The sequence below is a fragment of the Pituophis catenifer genome, unplaced genomic scaffold (assembly GCF_029215685.1).
Source record: "Pituophis catenifer annectens isolate HBS135680 unplaced genomic scaffold, rPitCat1.0.hap2 SCAF_1, whole genome shotgun sequence".
NCBI classification, from domain to species: Eukaryota; Metazoa; Chordata; class Lepidosauria; order Squamata; family Colubridae; genus Pituophis; species Pituophis catenifer.
Genome location: NW_027256881.1, coordinates 229,204,416 through 229,229,094, shown reverse-complemented (window position 1 = coordinate 229,229,094; position 24,679 = coordinate 229,204,416). Strand labels below are relative to the sequence as shown.

Below are 24,679 nucleotides of genomic sequence, written 5' to 3'. Positions count from 1 at the left end.
TCAAAAATTTATCTCTTTTTGAGATTACATATATATCCTCTCTCTCTCTCGCCAACATACCCAATAAATACCCAATATACCCTCCAACATACCCAATAAATACAAATATTTTCTTGGTGTTACTTGCTCTTGGATAAAGCTGGGTTATTTTTCAACTCCATGCTGTTCTCATTATTCCTATAATAACTGAGCTTTCTTTCATTTTGCAAAACTAAATGGAAAAATGTCTACTCAGCTTTTGTTCAGTAAGCTGACTGTTTAAAGATACATGAATAATTTATCCAGTATTAAACTTAGTTTATCTCACCTCATCATCCTTTGCTGCAAAGACTTTCAGGACTTGGTTCCCCATATATCGGTATGTCTGAATCTAGAATGTTTTCAGAAAGTTAGCTATGAAACTGAGCTCCTTAAGGAAACAAGTGCAAGTGTTAAAAAAGCCAACCCAGCATTTGAAAGATTAAATGGAACAGTGTATTATATTCGTATACATAGCTTTTTTAAGCAGTTGGCTTGACAATAGTTGGTGTAGACCTGTGTTTCTCAACCTTGGCAGCTAGAAGATGTGTGGATTTCAACTCTAAGATGCTGGCTGGAGAACTCTGGGAGTTGAAGTCCACACATCTTCAAGTTGCCAAACCTGAGAAATACTGAGGTAGACAGACAATTACAATTAACAGACAGATTGTTAATTGTAAACTAAAGATGGATAACCCACAGAACATATTTTTCAATTTCCAGTGACCCAGAATGAGTGAATCCAAGATGTTGGTCCTACCTATTTTGGGGATGTCCTTTAGTTATGCCATTCTTAAAGATAAGTGAGAAGCCGCACAAATGAATTAGCTCAGTGAAGGAAAATTGTGAGGGTCAAGTAAAAAGCCCCTAGCCCAAAAACATCTCCACAAAGAAAACTAGGCATAGGACTAGTATATGAAATCAGTTTAAACAAAACTAACTCTTTCCAAAAATACTTTTCCAGGAAATTAAAACTGTCAGTTCAGCCATAAAAACATTTAGAAATATGATAATGATGATAAGTTGGGAAAAGATACTGGGAAGTAAGTGAAGTTCCAGGAAAGCAAAAGAAAACTAACTTCCTAGAAAGAAACTATGTTCATGTAATACTGCCTCTTTGTTCCTTCAAAAACCCCTATTCTCTTTGAAGGCCTATCCCACTACATCAGAGCTACCCTATTGGACTCACCAAATTTACTAGGCACATGATGATTTATATCCAATTAAATACAATGCTATATCCAATCATATGTGTATTCTAGGCCTGCCTTTGTCTTCACTGCTATCAATAAATCAATGTATGCCTCAATATCAAGTGTCCTACTATTTGGTTTAAGCAAATCCCCTTTAGGGTACCTGGTTCTACATCAGTCCTAAACTAGAGCTAAAAGGAAATAAAAGTACGAGCAGGAAGTAATCCAGAAATCTAGTTTTGACCTTCTAGCAGCATCTCCCCAAGGCAGCCGGCAAACAGTTAAGCAGTTGTGATTGGCCCATGCATAATAAAAACACTTAGTAATGTCAGAGTGAGAATGGATTAGGCAAAATGTACACTCATATACACTCCAAACCAAGGGTGACATGGTACATTGCACAAGAATTCACAGGAATTGATATGTTCCTGTCAGTGTTGAATGGCCAGGGCAATAGTTGTAGTACTTGTGTGCAAGCTCTCAGAAATCATAAAAACAGTGAACACAACACAACACAAAACAAAGACAGCCACATAAATATCCTATTGGCAAAAACTAGCAGAAAGCTAGTTTATGAGCTCAACAGTAAGAGAACCAGCAATATGCATCGATAGAACTTGGGTCTCATTCCGCATGTGAATCTATCTTCTGGGGCCTGCACTCAAGAGAGTGTTTAAGCCCTGTTTAAACAACAGACCTAGTAATTTTTCAAAACAGCATTAAATCTGTGTTTACAAGGAACACACATAAAATCTGAGAAGCACTGTGGGAAGTATTAATCAAGCGTTTACATGAGTAAATATGTAGCAATAGCAATAGCACTTGGATTTATATACCACTTCATATTGCTTTTACAGCCCTCTCTAAGCGGTTTACAGTGTCAGCACATTGCCCCCAACAATCTGAGTCCTCATTTTACCGACCTCCGAAGGATGGAAGGCTGAGTCAAATACCTGTGGAAACAGGGATCTGGTCTCTCCTGTAGCCTAAGCCAAAATGGGGCAAGTGAGGAACAATCATGGGTATGTTTTGCTTTGTGTGAAGCTTTTGCAACAACTTTGGCTATCTTCTACAAATGCTACACAACGCTAACATCAAGCAGATCTTTTTGGTTTCTTATTTCCTTCATCTTCCTTTTATTAGTTTGAATAAATTCTTTTACCACTATTTCTATTACGGAGACAGATGGGGCATTTAAACTATGAGCATTGACAAACTGATTCAGTAAAGCCTGTGGGCTTCTCAGATTTCACCATGCAGTTCTAAGTTTTTTATTACAGCATCCACAGAGTTCTAACTGGGACAAATAGGAGGAGGAGGGGGGGGAGGAGGAGGAGGAGGAGGAAGAGGAGGAGGAGGAAGAGGAGGATTTAATCATACACAATATACAGGAAGGAAAAACATATACCATCATTTTAATACAAACCAATTTGAAATTTTCTGTCACAAATTAGTAGTCAGATATCTGCAACTCATCTGTAGCAATGTCTGGCCTGTTTAAATATGAATTGAATAACACCTGAATTTTGGACACACCAGAGAAGATTGGCAGAATCCCAAAACAGCAAAGCATTTCCCATCCGTCTTATATTTCATCTGTTCCTCATCCACTTTAGAGAAAGGAATGATGTCACTCCCATACCTGAATCCTACAAAATTAAAGAATGATTTCCAATGTTAGTGGATGTTCTTCTAAGAAAACTTAAAATAGGCAATGAGAGTAGACAATAGGATGAGTTAGCCTTCCCGGAAAAGCCCTTTCTGATGAAACTGGACTGAATTTTCACTAAAACAAAGATAGGGGAACAAAATTGCAGAAGAATATTCTTAGTGGCAAATATCTAAACACAATTTCTTTTCTATTATTTCACAATTTCTTTTATATAGACCTACTGGCCTCAATCAAAATTCTTTTCACTGAGGTGCAGGTTTGACACCAAGTTATTGCAACTTAAAATATTTAGGGAACTAGGAAGAAGACTGTCTTATACAAATGGTTTGCTACACAATGGTTTTGGTGGTTGATGATTTTGAAAAGTTTGATAAGCTTTCTGTATGTTTGATTATGGACATGTATCCCAAAGCCATTTTTAATACTCTCTTTCCTGGAATGCACATCACATTAACCTATTCTGTCGCAAATCATACATCTGCTCGCTTTACTATATTTCATCCTAATGTTTATGCCACAGGGTACACACAAAATGGAAAATGAGTTTCATTTTGCGCTCAAAACAATCACATTTCAAAGTTCTGCCAAAGATTGGTCACAGTTCAGCAGAAACAAAACTTGGAACATCTATGTTTGGGTCAGATAAAACTTGCAGCTATCCCACAGTAATTTTATAGAGTAAGTAGGGCAACACTGATGTGCTTTCCCCCCTCTCTCCTGTAAGCAGTATCTAAAGTTTCATATCCTGCCGCCATCCCTGATCTTTCAGAGCTTGGCTTTCCTTCTTCTCTGACTCATCTCAGCTACCATCATCCTTGGTTCCCCGCCCCTTATCCTCCCAAACTACTGTACATTTTGATCCATATCCAGAACAAAGCATCTCCATTTTGTTCCATATCCAGATTACATTTTTTGGTTCAGGCACAAACCAGATGAAATGAAGTATTTCAACCTGAGAACAATTTATGTGTGAACCATTTTCACACTCTTATTCTGCCATATTCACTAAGGGCACTGATTTTTTTATTCTTTTCTTTTGCAAAATTAGAATCAGTGGCAAAAAAAAAAAAATCAGCAGAAGATTCAGAAAAGCGCTCGGGGGAATTTACAGAACAAAAGGAGATAAGATACACCAGTGTCCCATGAAAAAATGAAGAATCTACTGAGCAAATGTGCAGGGTTTTTTGCCTAAATTTTCTTTTATTATTTAGCTTTGAAAAGCTGCAATTTAATTTGTGTCGCATGGTTTCACAAAAATTGATATCTGCCACCTAAAGCCCTTAGAGATCCAAGACATTTTTTTTGGAATATCTAAAACACTTCAGGTGTGAATGTCTAAGATGTCTCAAAAGGACACGCTGAAGAAACTAGAGATGCAAAGAGAACAAGAGCAAACCATTTCATATGGAGAGGCAAGAACAGGGCTCACGTATGTTGATTTACTGGGGCTGAATGTTTTTCGGCATTCAACATCTGTGTTTAAAGAAAACAAGCAAAAAGTATGATAAATAGTGAAATCCAATTAGTTTTACTGACGTCATTCCTTCCATTAGTACAAATGGTAGAGGATGAGTTCTCTCTGGTGTACAGGCCACATACAGTATATCTTAGAAACTTTTTCTGGGAGTGTCCCAATCGCCAGTGATTTGGCAAATACAAAAGAGGGGAGGAGGAGGAAACTGTTTCCTGTTGCATGTGTGAAATCTGCTTGTCCAATATTAGATTTCACTCAAGGCAATTTGCAAACAAGAGGAGCAGATCAGAAAAAGTGAGCGGGTACCAATACTCAAACTGCTTCTGTTTTCAGTATATTTGACCACACTAACTGCTGAAACCTGTTAACGCTTAAACCAAAAAGCCCCCTATGAGAAAATTAATCAACAAACTCCTTTTGAAATCTAATGATACATCATTCCTTGTTATTAAATCTGATATCATCATCTGCCAATTTAAAATGAGCCTGTGTGAGCTATTGTGTTCATCTTCCTTCTATTCTTTCATGTTTACAAACAGACTAAAAATTCCTGCTTTCAAACTCAGGGCAGCTTCCCATTAAATCTGAATTTGACAGTTACTGTTCTCACTGTGCCTAGTTAATAAAACTTAGTATATAATAATAATAATAATAATAATAATAATAATAATAATAATAATAATAATAGTAGTAATAATTATTATAATTATAATTATAATTATAATTATAATTATAATTATAATTATAATTATTTTATTTCTATACCGCCCTTCTCCCGAAGGACTCAGGGCGGTGTACAGCCTATTAAAAACACAAAACAACATCAGTTAAAATAGTTTAAAATTATTAAATGAATTCGGCTAAATTTTAAAACCCCAGAAATTTAAAACCCAATTTAAAATTGTTATGTTGATAGCCCAGCCTGGCAGAACAACAGGGTCTTGAGTGCACAACGAAATACCCAGAGGTCGGAGATCTTACGTATTTACGTATCTAAGTAGCACCTTAGACCACAAAAGTCAAACATGCTAGAATAACCTAGAGCAGCGGCCCTCCAATCTTTTGGGCACCAGGAACCGGTTCTGAGGAAAGAGGTTTTTCTGTGGACTGGGGGGGGGCATGGTTTTGCATGCTACCTACATCCCGCGGATAGGGCTTCACTTGTTTGCACAGCCCTGTTGCTGGCACGCCATGGCCAGAGGTGGTATTCAGCCGGTTCTGACAGGTTCTGGCAAACCGGTAGCAGAAATTTTGATTAGTTCAGAGAACCAGCAAATACCACCTCTGACTGGCCCCACCCCCATCTATTCACTGCCTCCCACGTCCCAGCTGATAGAGTCCCAGCTGATCAGCTGGGTCTTCTTTTTTTGCCCTGCACAGGAGAACAGAGCTGGAAAGCAGGTTAGTGAGGTGGGGAGGGAATGGAGATTTTACAGTATCCTTCCCCTGGAGTGGGGTGGAAATGGAGATTTTACAGTATCCTTCCCCTGGAGTGGGGTGGGAATGGAGATTTTATAGTATCCTTCCCCTGGAGTGGGGTGGGAATGGAGATTTTGCAGTATCCTTCCTCTGCCACGCCCATCAAGCCATACCCACAAGCCATGCACACAGAACTGGTAGTAAAAAATTTTGAATCCCACCACTGGCCACGGCCTGGTGTCAGTCAATGGACCAGGGGTTGGGGACCCTGACCTAGAGTTGTCCAAAAATAGAAAAGCTGCAGTGATTTCAAAAGTTAAAGTTTCAAATGTGTCTCTTTTCCAGGCAAAGGAGGAGGAGAAGATTTATAGGCAGGAGTAGAGTAGAGTAGAGTAGAGTAGAGTAGAGTAGAGTAGAGTAGAGTAGAATAGAATAGAATAGAATAGAATAGAATAGAATAGAATAGAATAGAATAGAATAGAATAGAATAGAATAGAATAGAATAGAATTCTTTATTGACCAAGTGTGACTGGACACACAAGGAATTTGTCTTTGGTGAGAAATTAAGATTCACAGGCCAGATAGAATTGTTACATGAACATACTTTAATTACACTGTTACCTCTTATGGTTTATTTTCTGTGGATGAGAGACATGCACACATAGACACACACTGTAATTGCTTTGAATTGTAGTAGCCAGGTTTTCAGCATGCAGGTTATCTTTGCTTACTGACACAGTTGGGACCAGCAACTAAGTGGAAAATCATTTGATTGCTACAGACATATTCCATTCTGTCAGTAAGCAAACCACCCAGGTTGTGAAGCAAGACATCCTGTGACCACAATTTATGATTTTACTGTTGTGTTCCCCATTAACTCCGCTTACTGGAAGCCAATTGTGAACAACACAAATGGCAATCATATGACTGCAGGATGTTGCAATAGCTTTAAATCTGCACCAGCTGCAAAGCACCCCAAATGGTGATCACATGACTGTGGGACATTGCAATGGTCACAATGTGAGTTGTAAAGCTGTTTTTTAAAACATCATTGTAAGGTTGAATTGTCATTAAACAAGGAAGTCAGTAAGCGAAGACTATCTGTATGTATATTTACTATCTATCCATCTCAGTATGAAGAACCTGCTCTTAGCTAACGGCAGGATAACTGCAGAAATCTGGGATTTATAGTCAGGCCTAGAAGAGAAATCTGACAAAATGTCAGACAGACTATAGTTTCCACAATAAAGCATTTTCATTCTGTCTGAACTGAGCAAAATAACGGATTGTAAAAAGACTCGCAGACTTCCCTGGAAAACGCTGAACTCATACCTTGAATAACATCTTCCTTCTGAACTTCTGTTTCGTCGTCATCATTCAAACAATAAACGGTTTCTTTCTGTATATCCTCTTTTTTATGAGTCTTGGCATCAACAACTATCCAGGATTTTTTCACTTTTTCCTCTGTGAACTTGGAACCACATTGAGAGAAAGAAAAAGAAGGCGTTTCATTTTAATTTATGAATAAAAAACAAACCTCACCTATTAAATTTTACTGCCTAGAATTACAGGTGACAGAATAATGCTCTTATTTAACGGTATAGCTTTCATTGATTACAAGAGATCAGAGCAGGTCTATAAAGCTGTCTTTATTATACTGCCTAAATACAATATACGTATATTTTTATAAATGCGAAAAGTTTCCCAAATGAATTAAAGAAAATTGTTAATTCCTAATAGTTTCTCAACTCCAAGGCATCTGATTTCTCCAAATTAATAGGGCATTTAGAAACCAGACTATGAATGTTTGTCTGATTTATGAAAAATGCCTGCATTCTAGCTGTCTCAGCTATTCCATTTAGTACTTGAACATGCTTTTAGCTCAGATCAGTTATTCTGGCAATGTCTGAATGTGAAACTAATTAGTCCTCGATATGGATATTAGTCCCATTTTACTTGGCATCTCCGTTGGACTGTGTCCAGCTCTGCTAACCCTGGATTAAAATGAGTTCTAATCACTTACTGTTTTGTAGGCCACAATCCTGATAGACAAGTTAGAACCAATTGTAAGCTGGCAGGGCCATGGCATAGGTCTCCGTTCAACTTTCTTAAACATTGAAAGACGCTCCAGGCTCTCCCTTAATAAGCAAACATGGAGGAAATGAGGCCCAGTTAAAAAACAAGAACAATTTCACAATGAACAATTCTGTTTGCCCGTTTTCACCAAACCATTTGTTGGACACTTATTAGCTGCCGCAGTCCCAAAACCACTCCTAAATTATGGTCTAAATATTATCTTTTCAGATTGTCTCATACAGAGGGATCAAGCAATATCTTCTCCATCTGGCCACTAATACCTGGGTTAGAACTGACATATTTTTCATGAATAGAAATCCAACAAAATCCTCATATGGCAGCAAATGCAATGCCTCTTACATAGAGATTATTCACACATTCAGATTCCATTTATCAAGTCCGATACATGAATGCACATTACAATACTAAACTTGTGACAGCACGTAAGGATCCCTCTATATCACGGGTGTCAAACTTGAGACGTCACATTGTCGTCACGTGACGTATTGTGACTTTTCCTCCCTTTGCTAAACTGGGGGGGCGGGGGGTGGCAAGCACGTGACGCATCCGGCCCACGGGCCATGAGTTTGACACTCCTGCTCTACATTCTCACAGATTGTGTCTTGATTAACGCAGAATTTCAAGTAGCATCTGCCTCATGAACACAAAGGGGTCTTCCACACTTCCTGCTTGTAAAATTACTCATCTTTTCTGGCTTCATATCTAAAGCCATGTTTTCTGAATTCCCACAGTGCACACTATGCCTAATAGTCCTGCTACACTTCAGGTTGTTGTACTCCATCAGTAAATATACTATCAGGCCTGGAAGCCATCTTTTGCATTGGATCTTCAGGCCTGCCACATTTACTACTCTGGGAAACTGGGAGGGGGGATTGTATGGAGCAAGGGTGATATATAGTCATAATAACATTCCTTTCTCAGAGAGTCAAGGACATCTTGCCCTGCACCTGGGGGGCTGGAACTGGGAGGCATCTCCAGTTGGGACGGTGCTTTGATTGGACCACATGATGGACATGTGGGTGCTGGGCAGGGACTTGGACTTTCCTCTGGGTGGGGAAAACCTGAAAACTTTCAGATTTGGGTTTTCCCAGATGTGCCAATATGACATCTCTAATAAAATGGAACTTTGAGGAACTTCAAGCCTCAGAGTCTTTTTTCATTGGGGTGTTACTTGGAAACCTGACATATACAGTACATTCTGATGGGACATTTCCCTCTTCACCAATCCTACTAGTTGTCCTCCAAAGCCACTTTCCCATGGGCTGCTGAGTGTCAGCTCCCTCTTCTGAAAGAACCTGCTCAGAATAGAAATCGCCTCTTTTCCTCACCTTTGGGCTCATGAAATGGTGGATTTTGTTATTTATTTAACCAATTTCACATAAATATAACGAGGCAGTGCTCATCTCTGCTTGATGTCCTATAGAGAAATATCTCATGTAAATACAGCAAGGCAGTGCCATGTTCTCTAACACCATTCAGTGTAATTCATGGCATATTCAGGAGCTGCAATGCTAGCTTGTGACACCTAGGGCAGTGTTTCTCAACCATGGCAGCTAGAAGACATGTGGAATTCTACCCCCAGAATTCTCCAGGCAGTATGTAGGGGAAGGGGTATTAAAGGGGTAGTTAGGGATTGAGGTGAAACTAATAAGAGTGCTGCTAGCTTTCCTTTCTACGTTGACAGGATTTGAGGAGCGGGTTCTCCCCTACCAGGGGTGGGTTCTACTTACTTTTACTACCGGTTTGCAACGGGAGCGCACGTGCTTCTGCGCATGCGCAGATCGCAAAATCTGATGTCAGGGCAGGTGGGCAGAGCCTCCCGCCGCTTTTACTACTGGTTCACAAGAACCGGAGAGAACCAGGAGCAACCCACCACTGCCCCCTACCAATAGATCGTGAGATACTGGAGTGTTTCTTGCCAATTTTGATTTTAGCTTAAGTGATAGCAAGAACAGTGAAATGGTAATGTTTCTTCCCCATCTACTGTTGTAATGAAGCATTCATCAAGACCAAGCAACTCCTGCATGGAACAAGGGAGTGGACTAATGACCTTTATGATCCCTTCCGAGTCTATGGTTCCGTGACAGCTGTGTGTTCACTCATGCAAATGGAAACCATACCTTGTCCTAGCAGAGGTTTGGCAGAATAAAGACGCTGGGGAAATCCACCTGTCAAGGACCATAGTAACTATTTTTCAGAGAAAACACCTGGCCATCATCACTGCCAAAGTGATAAACTTTGAACAGAATTTTTAAGGTTTCATTTTCAGTCAGGATTAGCATCGGAGAAAAGCAGTGGAAGGCTGTCATGCAGAATTATCCCAAAAGGTAAAATCTCTTTTACGTTGAATTTGTCTCCTGATGATTCACAGACACCTTTATGTGCTTTTCTTGGCGAGAGCAAGTAGTTTGCCCTTGTCTTTTTTTTTTTTTTGTTATTTTTGTCAGATTCTTTGGCTTTGATTTCCCAACCTACTGTTGGGACTCCCCCAATCAAATACTAATTGGGCTGTAATATGTTTTGCATCCAAGCTCAGACATAGCTGGCCAGCTACTGCTATTACTCTTATAACAAGAGTGGGCTTCTGTATGAGTGCTCGTCACTCATAGCATTCATAAATCTGGAAACTCAACCTGGCTTAAAGTAAATAAGTGATAAGGTGCAAGAGAGAAGAGTAATATAGCTTAGAACAGGGGTGGGCAAATGTGGCTCTTTTACAACCTGTGGACTTCAACTCCCAGAATTCCTGAGCCAGCTTGGCTGTCTCAGGATTCTGGGAGTTGAAGTCCCAGAACCTTTTACAGGTTGTAAAAGAGCCACATTTGCCCACCCCTGACTTAGGAGAAGAAGAAAAAAAGCATTCATTGATGTTATTGAAGCCTTGAGTACAGAAAACATACCCCCAAATAGTAGAGTTTTTTTCACAAGAACTGGAGGAGTTTTATTTTACCTGAAAGTATAAATGTCCTCCAGACCTTCTTCTTGGTCTAATGAAAACATGAGTTTTTTCACCATCTGGAGCCCTTCCTTTTGCTGTTCACTTAGACCCTTTCCTGGGAAAGAATTTCTGTTTCTGCTATCATGCATACCAGCAGATGCATTCTCACCTCTGTCTTCGTCATTCATTGGGAACGGCAAACTAAAGAAATAATTGAAAGCAATTTCAATTTACAACCCTAATTTGTCAGGAAACAAATGAAATAACTTTTCTATTAAAAAAAAAAAAAAGAACTTAGAAGGAAAATTGCAAACTGATGCTCTGAATGCATCTTTTGATATGACTTAAAAATAAAAATGTCATTATCAAGGCATAGCAAACAATTGCTGCTGATAGGCATTGCCGCAGTATTAGTCATGGGAACATGACTGTACAATTTCTTGGTAGTTTGCAAATTGTAAAGAATTTGTTAAAATAAAAGTGCACATATTTTCCTCTATGAGGAATTTATTACGGTATCAGAAATTCTATTTTGTTGTCATTTGTATATTAATGCCAGCTACAAATCTATATGTTATAGTAAATACTCTTAATAGCAACTGGTGAGACAGACAATGTCCCATCATGATCAGTTCAGGATACTGAAAAAGGCCTTAAGAGAGAGAAGGTAATATATTTGCAACTGCTTTTAAGAAGACTGGAAGGTGCTTCTTTATCACTTTTCCTTTCCTTTCCTTTCCGTTCTCTTATTTTTTTCTTTGCACTTTAACTTATTCCTTTTCAAAATGTGCATTGTTTTTATTCTTTTAAAAATTTCTTTAAGAAAAAATTATATGCATAAAAACAAGATAATGGAAAAGGATGCAATTAATATTGGACTGAAGTGGACTAGTGCTTATCTAGAAGCACATTCACATAACAGAAGCTTCAGGAAAAGTATGATGAGCGGTAAAGCATTTAACCTTCCCTCTCCCAAAAAACTGTGTCCCAAAGACAATAACTTTCCCCATGTCCAAGGTACCCATTAAGAGGCAAAAAGAAAGAAATGCAACTTATGCAGAGTCATTTCTGATTTTCTAGTAAGAACACAACTAGGGTTGCCAAGTCTGCTTCCAAAAAATAGCGGACAAGCGGGGGGGGGGGTGTTAAGTAGTAAAAAAATTAAAAAAAATTTACAATTAAATTATATATTTTCTTACAAACATTTTAACACGCCATTTTAGATCAGTCGACACAAGCTACAATACATTTTAAAAATGTGAACTGTACATAATTTTATAATATATTTTTATTTTAATCTCATCATTAATTTTTTCGGAGAATCGAGTTCAATGGATATTCGATCTTTGTCTTGTTCTAACTTATGAAAAAAAAGACGAAACGCGTTTCTCCTATCCTTATTCTCTTAGACTGTACAGCTTTAGATTACGTACCATTTCATCATAAAGCTTTTGAATAAAAAAAAGTCCACTATTTTGTGAAAAAAAATAGTGAACATAATGTGAAAAAAGCGGACTGTCCGCTCAAATAGTGGACACCTGGCAACCCTAAAAACTACCAAATGAAAGATGAAGCTTAAGTTTCCCTAATAAATTAAATATATATCTAAGAATACCGGGTATTCCTGATTTGTCTGAAATGGTAATCTGACCCGCTGCATCTCCATGACTTATAAAAAATAAAACATAGAGCAGAATGAGTTTCATTTTCTTTTTTAGGCTACAATTCTATTCATACTTACTGAGAACTGAGTGCCACGGTGTGTCTTTTCTGAGCAGACTGTATAATTCTGTATATTTAATACAACTGCCTATTATTTTTAGCTACCTGGTGGCTTTTGAAGGATTAATATAATCTAAACATTATTATTAAGTGAATGCAATTCTCAGCATTATTTGAACTAAAACAACCTGTTTCACATACCTATGTAAGTGTGTGAGTCAACACATTCCCCCCCCCCATTCTTAAAAATCTAGGGACAGAAACAATTTTCCATAACTGCCTATTTCTGGGCCTACATTAATAGCCAGAGCTGCCTGTATTCTGTACAAGCAGGGAAAACAGTACAAAAATGTAGTACTAGGTAAGACATTTAATTTTCTGAATGTCAGCTATATTTTTTTAAACTTTTAAAAAATAATACCGTTTCCCCAAAAATAAGACACCCCCTGATAATAAGCCCAATCGGGCTTTTGAGCACATGGCAATAAGTCCAAGCGCTTATTTCAGAGTTCAAAAAAATATAAGACAGGGTCTTATTTTTGGGGAAACATGGTAATTGTTTGAAAAAGATCATTTGACCTGTTTGTTCTGAAAACTAACCGTGCATTTCAAGTGCCCAGGAAACAGACAGTTGGTTGACCTGTTATTCTAAGCACCTGATTCATTTTGCTATGGCTTTCTGAAGAAACTACAACAACTCATATAATATGCTAAGCCATAAGCAAGCAAATCACATTTGGCTTAGCCTGATGAATAAACCCAACCACAGTTTATGTTCTCCATAACTCTTTCCCTCTTTGTAAATCTACTAAAAACAGAGTAAGGGTATGCAGAATAATCAATGTATGGAAATTCATTTAATTTACATATATAATTTGCCAAGATCAGCTTTCCTGGATTCAAGATTTGTTTGTTTTTATTGTAATTGGGACTGGTTATGGCAAGCTGCTGTAGCTATTCTACAAGATGGAAAAAGCACACAGAGCATGTTTTCTTGAATGCTTTCCAATCCTTTCACCAGGAGTGGCCATAAGAAATATCTGCATTTCCTCCTGTGTAACTAACTCTGCACATGTATATGTTTCTGCTCTCCCCTTCTGTTGCATCTGTGTGACTTAGTGTGTATGGGTCAGTGGTGGGTTGTCCCCGGTTCGGACCGGTTCGCAAGAACCGGTAATAAAACCGGTGGTAGGCTCCACCCACTGACCCAGACGTCATCAGAAGTGATCTGCGCATGCAGAAGCACAGGCACGATGCAAACCAGTAGTAAAGTTAAGTAGAACCCACCCCTGGTACGGGTGCACCTATAAAGACAGAGTAAACTGTGTATGTTCTACAACTGGTCACCTGACAAGGAAGAATGTGAGGACGTAGGATAGAACAATCAGCAGCCTTCTGAGCCACTGCCTGTCAGTCCATCTCCTAAATATTCATTGGGGGAGTTTTTTTCCCCCAAACCCTGGTTGAATCCTGCCCATTTTCAAACTCAGTCTTTCTTTTGCCACCTTCCCTGCCACTACCCTGTTTCCCCGAAAATAAGACCTCCCCGGATAATAAGCCCAATCGGGCTTTTGAGCGCATGCGTTAAAATAAGCCCCCCCCCCAAAATAAGCTCTCCCTGAAAATAAGCCCTCCCCAAAAATATTTAAATGCATGCGCAGCAGGTCCCTGCCATTTCCTCTGGTTAGGGTTAGGGAGACAGAGCTGGAAATCAGGTAAGATGGCAAGAGGAGCCCCGTCTTATTTTGGGGTTCCAAGAAATATAAGACAGGGTCTTATTTTCGGAGAAACACGGTACCAAAATTGATCCTGCTGCTGAATTTTCAGAATGGTCTGGTAATGGATGGACCCACAGATACAGTTCTGATTCCTGTGCATAATCTCTTTTTAGCTGGAAAGAATACTGTATACAGGTAGTCCTCGAGGTACGATTACAATTGACCCCAAAATTTCTGTTGCTAAGCGAGACATTTATTAAGTGAATTTTGTCCCATTTTACCACCTTTCTTGCCACAATTATTAAGTGAATCACTACAGTTGATAAGTTAGTAACACTGCTGTTAAGTGAATCTGGCTTCCCCATTGACTTTGTCAGAAGGTTGCATAAAGTGATCACATGACCCTCGGACACTGCAACCGTCATAAATATGCACCAGTTGCCAAGCATCCAAATTTTGATCACGTGACCATGGGGATGCTGCAATGGTCATAAGTGTGAAAAACTGTCATGTCACTTTTTTCAGTGCCGTTGTAACTTCATACAGCACTAAACGAACTGTTGTAAGTCTAGGACTACATCCAATAAAAACATTAAGAATGTTTAAGTTAAGAGTAGGGATACATTCTTTTCTGGTTATGATTTGTCACAGTTCTTTCTTCACTCACAAAAATTGAAGGGAGGTGCCGGTTTTCTTCAAGTTAGCTATGATAATATTCAGTTGATCTTCACTGAAGGGACTCCCAAGATCAGTAAAAACCTCAATGTGCCGTTTGTCATATTTTTTTCCTCTAAAAAGTAAAAAAAAAAAACCACACATTTCAATTACATCATTATTCACATGGAATACTGTGCTTCCTTACAGAAAATAGTCTTATACTTCTAATGATGTCAATCTATGTGCTTCAAAAATTAAAAAGTCAATATAAAATATGTTTAATTAATACCATATTCTCTGTTGTTAATCATTGTCTGGAAGGGTTGAATAGAAAATCATCAAAATATTAAATAACTAGTGAAAACAACAGAAGTACATGTTCTTACAGCCTGTAACATGAACTACTAACTTCTAGTTATTGTAAATCAGGATAGCTGAACTGAGGTTAATGAGTACACCTTTTCCTGACAATTTCCAAAAACATTTGGAGTTCACTTCCCAAAATTCCCATCCAAATGTTAGCACATTGTCGCTGATCCCTTGGGCAATACATTTATCTGATAGGGCGCTTTGTAAGATACAATACTTCTCATGTTCAGTTCATGTTTTGAAAAAATAAATAAGTTTATTATTTAAACCATTTCCATGGCTTTTCATGGTACAGACACAAATCTATGAAAAATGATTATGAGGAATCACCGATTGTGAGGAATTTCTCATTGCCCCCATTGACCAAGTGGACTTATTTTTAACCTGAGGGGCAACTTTCAAAATACCCATTATGCATTAGGTTAATTTGCTAAGAAATTATACATATTATTGAACAATGCTGATCCATCATCACAAAAAGAGAGATGCTCACAAGGAAAGCAAAATTTCTCAGGCATTTTATTAGGCAACTTAATACATACGTTTAAGTGGCCTAATAAAATGCCTGAGAAATTTTGTTTTCTTTGTGAGCACTTCCCTTTTTGTGATGATGAATTAGCTTTGTTCAATAACATGTATAATTTCTTAACGAATATAAAATGCTATATCCGTCTCCACTTCATCTCATTTGATATTCTAACGATGGAAAAATGCTGTTACAGCAGTTTTCAGAATTCTTAAATACAGCCATATACTTACATTGTTTCTTTCTGAAGCAAATCCATGCACACAATCAGAGCATCAAGAACTTCAGTGTGTTAAGAAAAGATAATTTTAAAAAACGAGACATTTCAAAATATGCTAGCCAGGGTTTGTTATGCAACATTTATCGAGGGCAACTTTTCTCTGCTTCTCAACAATCCCCATTTTTGGTGGCTACAGTTTCTGACAGTCTTCAGCTAACACTGACATTGGGGAAAGCAGAACTAGTATCTGTGGTGGCGCAGTGGTTAGAATGCAGTACTGCAGGCTACTTCTGCTGACTGCCGGCTGCCTGCAGTTTGGCAGTTCGAATCTATCAGGCTCAAGGTTGACTCAGCCTTCCATGTTTCCAAGGTCGGTAAAATGAAGACCTAGATTGTTGGGGGCAATATTGTTGAGGCTTTGACTCAACCCTTCCAAGACCGAGTGGCTGTGGCTGCCGGCGTCCCGGTATAGCCAGCTGACGCCATCACTGCTTATTGGGGGCTAATCACTGGCCCCCACGGAAAGGGCCCGCAACTTGGGCGTCCTTCTGGACGCACGGCTGTCTTTAGAAGGGCATATGACGGCCGTGGCCAGGGGGGCTTTTTATCAGGTTCGCCTGATACGCCAGTTGCGCCACTTTCTGGATCGGGACTCCCTACGCACTGTCACTCAAGCACTCGTCACCTCTCGTCTGGACTATTGTAACGCTCTCTACATGGGGCTCCCCTTGCGGTACACCCGGAGGCTCCAACTGGTGCAGAATGCGGCCACGCGGGGGATTATGGGAGCGACGGGGTGCTCCCATGTGACTCCTCTCCTGCGTGAGCTGCATTGGCTTCCGGTGGACTTCCGGGTGCGCTTCAAGGTGTTGGTGATCACCTTTAAAGCGCTCCATGGCTTAGGGCCAGGGTACTTACGGGACCGCCTTCTGCCACCAATAGTCTCCCACCGGCCAGTTCGCTCCCAGAGAGGGCCTCCTCAGGGTGCCGTCGGCTAGACAATGCCGGCTGGCGACCCCCAGGAGGAGAGCCTTCTCTGTGGTGGCACCTACCCTTTGGAACAATCTACCCCCAGAGATACGAGTGATCTCCGACCTCCAGACTTTTTGTCGGGCCCTAAAAACTCATCTCTTTCAGTTAGCCGGTCTCTCTTGATTTTATGATTTTATGGTTGGTTTTAAATTTTGATATGGATTTTAAATTGATAAATTTTAAACTATGGGCCAAATTTAATTATTTTAAATCTATTTTTAATCGTACTTTATGTATAAATGCTTTTATTTTGGCTGTTCACCGCCCTGAGTCCGAAAGGAGAAGGGCGGTATAGAAATTCGAATAATAAATAAAGAAATAAATATGCTGACTCTATAAACCGCTTAGAGCTGTAAAGCACTGTGAAGCAGTATATAAGTCTAAGTGCTATTGCTACCTTTCAAGTAAGCAGAATTGTTAACATGTACAGTAAAGCAGGCCTTATGGATGGGATGTCTGGGATGGAGAGAATATTTAAATTTTCTTATTGTATGTAGCTATTACTATTTTTGCTTCCATATTATACAGGGGAAAAGGTAATTCAAATATAATTCGGTATCATAACATAGTACAGAAATTTCAGAGTTTCCTCACTGGGCAAAGGAGCTATGATGCCTGTATTGAACCTCTTCCTCTAGGTTTACCTTTTCTCTCTATCAAAGAAAAAATCTAATGAGCATGCACTAAAAAAAACCAAGTTGCATGAGACAAACCTCACAAAAAGAGGAGCCTCCATGAGTGTCTGAGAACATGTATGGAATCATAGACGAAAAATGTTATAAATTAAAATTCTACCAACAATGCAATAAAAGAATGTCATGAATGAAAGCAAATATACATGTTCCAGGATAATGTTGCAGGATCCAATCTGGGTTGGTCACCAGGACCAGAGGTTTAATCTTCCGAGCTTTCAGACTCAAACTGGAGCCCATCCTCAGGGAACTTTGCTCTACCAGAATGTGTTCTTTGGGCTATTCTATGTGTAGTAATTTTGTGGTGCCTGATTTTTTGTGGCTTTTCTTTGTTGATTGGGGTGTTGATCACCAGCTATTAAGTTGTTAGCTGTTTTGTTTCTATATCTGGGTATCCACACATCACCCAGCAACTACCATACAAAGACAAATATGCATTGTAAAGATCACTTGGATGTGGGAGATAGTTCTAATGTAATCTACCGGATCCTCTGCATGTAGGAGAGACGGGGAGGAAGCTAACCACCAGATTGCAAGAACACAAGCCAGCGTTCAGATGAAGAGGCTCAAACTCATTGGTAGCCTCACATTGCAATGAACAAGGACATACATTCAGTTTCACAGCTACTAAGATTGTTGGCCAGGGAAATGATTGAAATTTCGCAGCTACTAAGATAGCCAGGGAAATGATTAAAGCCTGGGAAATGGCCCCCTTGTCAGTCAACAGTTCTAATTTACCACCAGCTTATCAAGTACTTAAGAGCTGAGGACTTGGCACAAGGAAACAACAGCCAACAACTTAATAGCCCGTATGTCAACACCCCAATCAACACATAAAAGACACACACAACCAGGCACCACATAAACACTATAGAATAGCCCAAAGAATACATTCCAGTACAGAGAAGTTCCCTGAGGATGGGTTCAGGGGCACAAGTCTGAAAGCTTGAAAGACTAAGTCTCTGGTCCTGGTGACCGACTCAGATTGGATCCTACAAGACAACATCAATGCCTATTTAATTCTAAAGGATTCAGATTTTGTTTGTTTATTTAAGTAATAGAAATTCTATGTACAAATATCTGCTGGACAGCCATCTTCAGTGTTCAAAAAAGATACTGTCGCCTTGTTCAGAGCCCAGTGGAGTCAGGTTTTGTATGTCTTCCAACAAATCAAAATCCGGCAGCATCAAGTGTCTCTGTACAGTGATATGCTGGTACTGGTCCCCACTTGCAAGACTATTGGAAGTCCTCTCGGTGCCATATAAAACCAAAGAAACTTCATCTTTATTCTCAGCAAATACCTACAGATGGTTGAAAAATGAAAGGCTAATACAAGGGAGCAGTGTAGATTTTACCATAAAATCCTTAATTGCTACAGCTTCATTTTCTCATTTTATCTGCACCGTATTTTTATATGTATGTATGTATGTATGTATGTAGGTCTTTGGTTATTCGGGTTTTCTCCCGCGTAAAATTGGAGGTTTCTTGGCAACATTTCGACGAAGTCTCATTCGTCATCTTCAGGCTGGTGTCTTCGGCTTCGTGCTTCTAGGAGCAATGTGTGTGATCGCAGCTGTTTCTTCCTTTTAACTGCCAGTACATCCAAACACCCGCGAAAACCTCAGAATATATATATATATATATATATATATATATATATATATATATATATATATATATATATATATATATATATATATATATATATATACATACATATATACATACATATATACATACATATATATATATAAATATAATACAAAAGTATGAAGGCTATTGCTTAACTCATTGTAAGCCGCCCTGAGTCTCCGGAGAAAGGCGGCATATAAACCGAAACAAACAAACAAACAATAAATAAATAAATAAATAAATAAATAAATAATAAATAAATAAATAAATAAATAAATAAATAAGTAAGTAAGTAAATAAATAAATAAATAAATAAGCTTTCGTGCTCAACAGCCAGTATATTGGGAGGATGGAGAGTCAATATGTTGAAACCATTTTTTAATCTAAATATTATATTTAAAAAGTCTGCTCTCATTGGGTAAAAAGTGTTTTTAAAAAACAACACTCATCAGTTTCTGGATTGCAAAACAACACATTGCCTTCTTCCTTCTGCATCAAAAGATTAATAAAATAAATAATGTATTAGGATGTGAAAGAAGGTATCTTCTTTAGTTTTAGCTTTGTTTACTGTATATTTCTGCTTTAGGTAACTTTGGGGAGTGAGATACAAACACTACAGTAGAAGAAATGTTCATGAAGCACATGCACCTCCCTCTCCAGTGGCTGAAAAATGTCAATTTCCCACCAGCACTTCACTTCATTAACCCAGAAGAGGCTTGAAGGTTTGACCCAGGGCTGTGCCACATCTCCCTAATAAACATATTTTCAGCTAAGCACTGCAAGAAATGTTCAAGAGCTTCTGCTGAAGACGGCCTTTTCTCCAATTTGTCTTCCACCCTCTAAGATTTGATACTGAGGTTTTCCCAACATCATGGCATCCATGGCAATCGAGTTCCTTGACTCTCTACCATGTTTCCCCCAAAATAAGACTGGGTCTTATATTAATTTTCGCTCCAAAAGTTGCATTAGGGCTTATTTTCTGACTAGGTCCTATTTTGGGGGAAATACGGTACCAAATGCATCCATCTGGTTGACAATCTTAACAGGGCTTATTTGAGGGTTAAGGCTTATATTACGAGCATCCTGAAAAATCATGCTAGGACTTATTTTCCAGTTGGGTCTTATTTTCGGGGAAACAGGGTAGAAAAAACTGACTGATGGCTTCTAGAAGTGGGAACACATAGCAACAAAAATGTAAACAGACTTGCAGTTTGCAACCGTCTGTCATGATTTCTTGCTTATGACAACTTATATCACTATTGGTGTCTTTTACCTGTCGCTGCACAAACATTGTCATCACTTTCTTGGCTTGTTCAAAAGAAGACTCTTCTCCGGGAGCGGAATTGCTCATTGAAAAACCAACATCCATGCATAGCACAGCAGCTGTCTTTGAGGGGGAAAAAGGCACAAACATAGATGGAATAAGATTAGTGATTAGTAGATGACATAATGCAAGCACCTACACTTAGTCATTGTTTAGCGACCACAATTGGGACTGGTAACTCGGTTGTTACCTGAAGCAGTCATGACTGCTTATGATCTTACTTCAGCTTTTCTTTGCCTCACAGATTTTCAAAGGCCACAATATAGGCATTGGTCACAAAATTATTTTTACATCACCATCATAATTGTGAACAGTTGCTGTATGAGGCAATTGCTAAACAAGGGGTATATTTGTATTTGCTGTATTTGCTGTACCTTATTCATGGTACTCAGTGGAATTTTCTTGAGTAACAATATTTTAGATATATACATGCCAGTTACAAAAAGACCAGGTCCAAAGTGAAGGAAAATTAATAAAGCAATTAAACTGATTTATTGCTAAAAAGCCTATGCTCTTCTCAACTAATGGTTAGCATCTGCTTGGAGTTAGATAAGAGTCAACAGAATTCAAGAGGGGTTGGACTTAGTCTACTTGTGAGTATCTAGGGATTCTTGGCTGATCCTTCTTTTAACTCTGCCCCCAGGTTCTGCCACTGGTTATCCTACAATACAATCCCACTGCAAAGAAAGTTACAGCCCTATATGCAATCTCCTGCAAATAAACACTGCACTGGTGAAATGTATTTCTGGGAAAACATTCACCTAAGTGTTCTATCAAACTATACAAAATGTGCATGTGTATCGGAAAAAACACCACAGAAAAATAAACTAAAAGATTTTTAAAGGAGGATAAAAATCTATTCAATTATCTTTGCAGAGTAAATTTTATTGCCATCAGAATGAAGTGTTGTTTAATGTGAAACAGTGAAAGTAAACATGAACTATTTCATTTCAGAGGAAGAAATAAAAAAAGCCCTTCTCTTTATCTCTGCCTGCAGGGTATTTCTTTTTCTTTTTTTCCCTTAAGATGACCTTATCCCAATGCAAATTTTGTAATGTTGGGCCCACAAGGAATTATTTACTAGAAACAGAAGCAGAACAAAAATGAAATATGGTGTTTATATGAAGATAAAAGTCCTGGAAAAGTCAGATAATGCTGCATTTGCAAAACATTCCACCTTTCTTCTCTTTCATAAATGTGAATAATGTTCTTTTAAAAACATGCTATCTTTACTTGTTAAAGAAATCACTACTCAAAATTCAAAAATTCTTCTGAATGCTTTTTGCTCAAATTTAAATATACTACTTATAATACATTATACCCATATTATTTTTTAAATCCTGTTGACTACCTTAAATGGTAAGTTACAGATAGTCCTCGACTTACAACTGTTCGTTTAGTGACTATTTGAAGTTACAAGGAACTGAAAAAAGTGATTAATGACCATTTTTCACACTTACAATCTTTGTAGCATCTCCATGATCGTGTAATTAACATTTGGATGCTTGACAACTGACTCACATTTATGACGGTTGCAGTGTCCGGGAGTCATGTGATCCCCTTTTGCGACCTTGTGACAAGCAAAGTCAATGGGGAAACCAGATTCACTTAACAACCATGTTACTAATTTAACAATTGCAGTGATTCACTTAACAAATATGGCCAAAGAAAGTTGTAAAATGGAGCAAAACTCACTTAACAAATTTCTCACTTAACAACATACATTTTGGGCTCAATTGTAGTTGTAAGCTGAGGACTACCTGTATTTGGGGTACCAATAATGAACCACTAAAATAAAAGAGAGCACTAGCATTAAATATCCTAGTTCAAATCTCACCTCCTCTTCTATGGAAAAGGATAGCTCATGGATATGGATAGCTAATCCTACTCTGTTTATCCCAGTTGCTGTTTTGGCTCAATTAGTGTGTGACTTACACAGCAAAGGAGTTAAAACACAAATTAAACAAATTAAAATCCCTGTACAGTAAAACTAGTCTCATCAGTGACAAGATTTAAAAGCAATTTCCTACAAATAAATAAAGAAGCTGCTGCTCAAAATTGGTTTTTAGCCAGAAAGATTCTCCAAAATGGATGCACCAATATGTTGGAATATTACAAAGCCCCTTGAGTTGATTGCTACTCTACATCCTAAAATTAATTTCATGCTTGAACCTAATCAGGTTTTGGTACTGAAACTGCCATGCTAAGAGGACATTTGCCAGAAGAAAGAACAAAGTACACCATGGCTAATTATATAGGACATCCCAACCTTCTTTTAAAAAATACCCACTCCTCTCAGCCTCCCTCCTCACCGACACAATAATTGGAATTTACCTAAATAGTTTTTGCTCCCAATATGGTCTGATTCTGATAAAAATGAAGCATTGGTCCTTTATGGCTTTAACCCCTAAACATTAAAGACCCTTTTAATATATCCTTTTAAGTGGGTAAAATCTTTATCAGAAGGATCAAAAAGGCACAAAAGCAGATGCTTTCTAGTTCTGCTTTTAGCTCAGCATTAAGTTAGTTTGTCCCAAAGGCCATCCTTCTGGATCCCTTTAGATGACTCACCCAGTTCCAACCTATTCATTTCAGTCCCATCCTTTCAATCTCAGGATTTCTTACTTTTCCCAGGAGCTGGTCACCTATCCCATGCCGCCCACATCTGTGTGTGCACAAGTGTGCATGCACATGCACCTTCAAATCAGCATTGACTCCTAGGATCCCCCCAGTTTTCTTGACAAGGTTTTCAGAAGCGGTTTGCCCTTGTCTGCTTCCTAGGGCTGAGAGACAGTGACTGACACATGGGTTACCCAGATGATTTTGTGCCTGAGATGGAAACAGAATTCAGTCCCCTGGTTTTTAGCCTGGTACTCAAGCATCATGCCACTTTGGTTCTCAATGGTTCTCAGCTTTCCTCTCTGGGGCTAAAAGAAACTGGCCCATGGACACCAGGTGGCTCTGGTGTGTAAGAGAGGACTAGAACTAACTAGAATATGGCAATCTGCAAATGCTTTGTGGGGGACAGGGCGGGAGATATCTTTGACTCAGAGATGACTCCCGATGGCTATCTGGACCAGTCTCTGAGGTTTTCTTGAGAAGAGTCCAGAAGTGGTTCATCACTTCTGCACAGGGGATTATAAGAGCAATGGGGCGCTCCCATGTGACACCCCTCCTGCGCGAGCTGCATTGGTTTCCGGTGCTCTTCTGGGTGCGCTTCAAGGTGTTGGTTACCATGCTCCATGTCTTAGGGCCTGGGTACTTACGGCCTTCTGCCACTGATAGCCTCCCACCGGCCAGTACGCTCCCACAGAGAGGGACTCTTCAGGGTGCCGTCGGCCAGACAATGTCGGCTGGTGACCCCCAGGGGAAGGGCCTTCTCTGTGGCAGCACCTGCCCTCTGGAACGACCTGCCCCCGGAGATATGTAGGATACCAGATCTCCGTGCTTTTCGCCGTGCTCTTAATACTTTTTTATTTCATCAAGCTGGGCTGGCATAATCTCCCCTTAGATATTTTTAGATATTTTTAACTGTAAATTGATTTTAGTTGGGATGTTTTAAATTTATTGGGCCAAAATTTGTTTAATTCTTTTAAAAAAAATTAAATTTTGTATGTGATGTTTTTATTCTTGGCTGTTCACCGCCTTGAGTCCAGCAGAAGGGCAGTATAAAAATTTAATAAATAAAATAAAATAAATCACTGCCTGCTTCCTGGGGCTGAAAGAGAGGGAGCAGCTCAAGATCATGTAGTTGCTTTGTGCCTATTGTGGGTCTAAAATTTAGTCTCCTATTTTCTAGCCTGATGCCATAACCATTATAGCAAACTGGCCCTCACATCTATTATTATATATTTAACAATGTGAAATTACAGCTGCCCATTGCTTGGCTAGTATTGGCCTTCAATTCCCTCAAGTTCTTCTCAAAAGACCCAGGATGCCATAAAGTTATCGATGTAAACCTCGACAATGGGGCCTT

General features: G+C 38.9%; 1 protein-coding gene across 1 annotated transcript in view; it reads right to left on the bottom strand.

The window, feature by feature from the left end:
- The window catches only part of XRCC5 (X-ray repair cross complementing 5), a 66,123-nt gene that overhangs the window by 40,794 nt on the left and 650 nt on the right, over window positions 1-24,679 (bottom strand). Inside the window, exons 2-10 of the mRNA XM_070957114.1 lie at window positions 20,653-20,766; window positions 18,865-19,048; window positions 16,037-16,085; window positions 14,919-15,041; window positions 10,824-11,012; window positions 7,800-7,914; window positions 7,109-7,247; window positions 2,748-2,860; window positions 308-370 (exon numbers count right to left, since the gene is read on the bottom strand). Of these exons, the coding sequence (XP_070813215.1) occupies window positions 308-370; window positions 2,748-2,860; window positions 7,109-7,247; window positions 7,800-7,914; window positions 10,824-11,012; window positions 14,919-15,041; window positions 16,037-16,085; window positions 18,865-19,048; window positions 20,653-20,766 (1,089 nt within the window). The remainder of the gene's footprint in view (window positions 1-307; window positions 371-2,747; window positions 2,861-7,108; window positions 7,248-7,799; window positions 7,915-10,823; window positions 11,013-14,918; window positions 15,042-16,036; window positions 16,086-18,864; window positions 19,049-20,652; window positions 20,767-24,679) is intronic.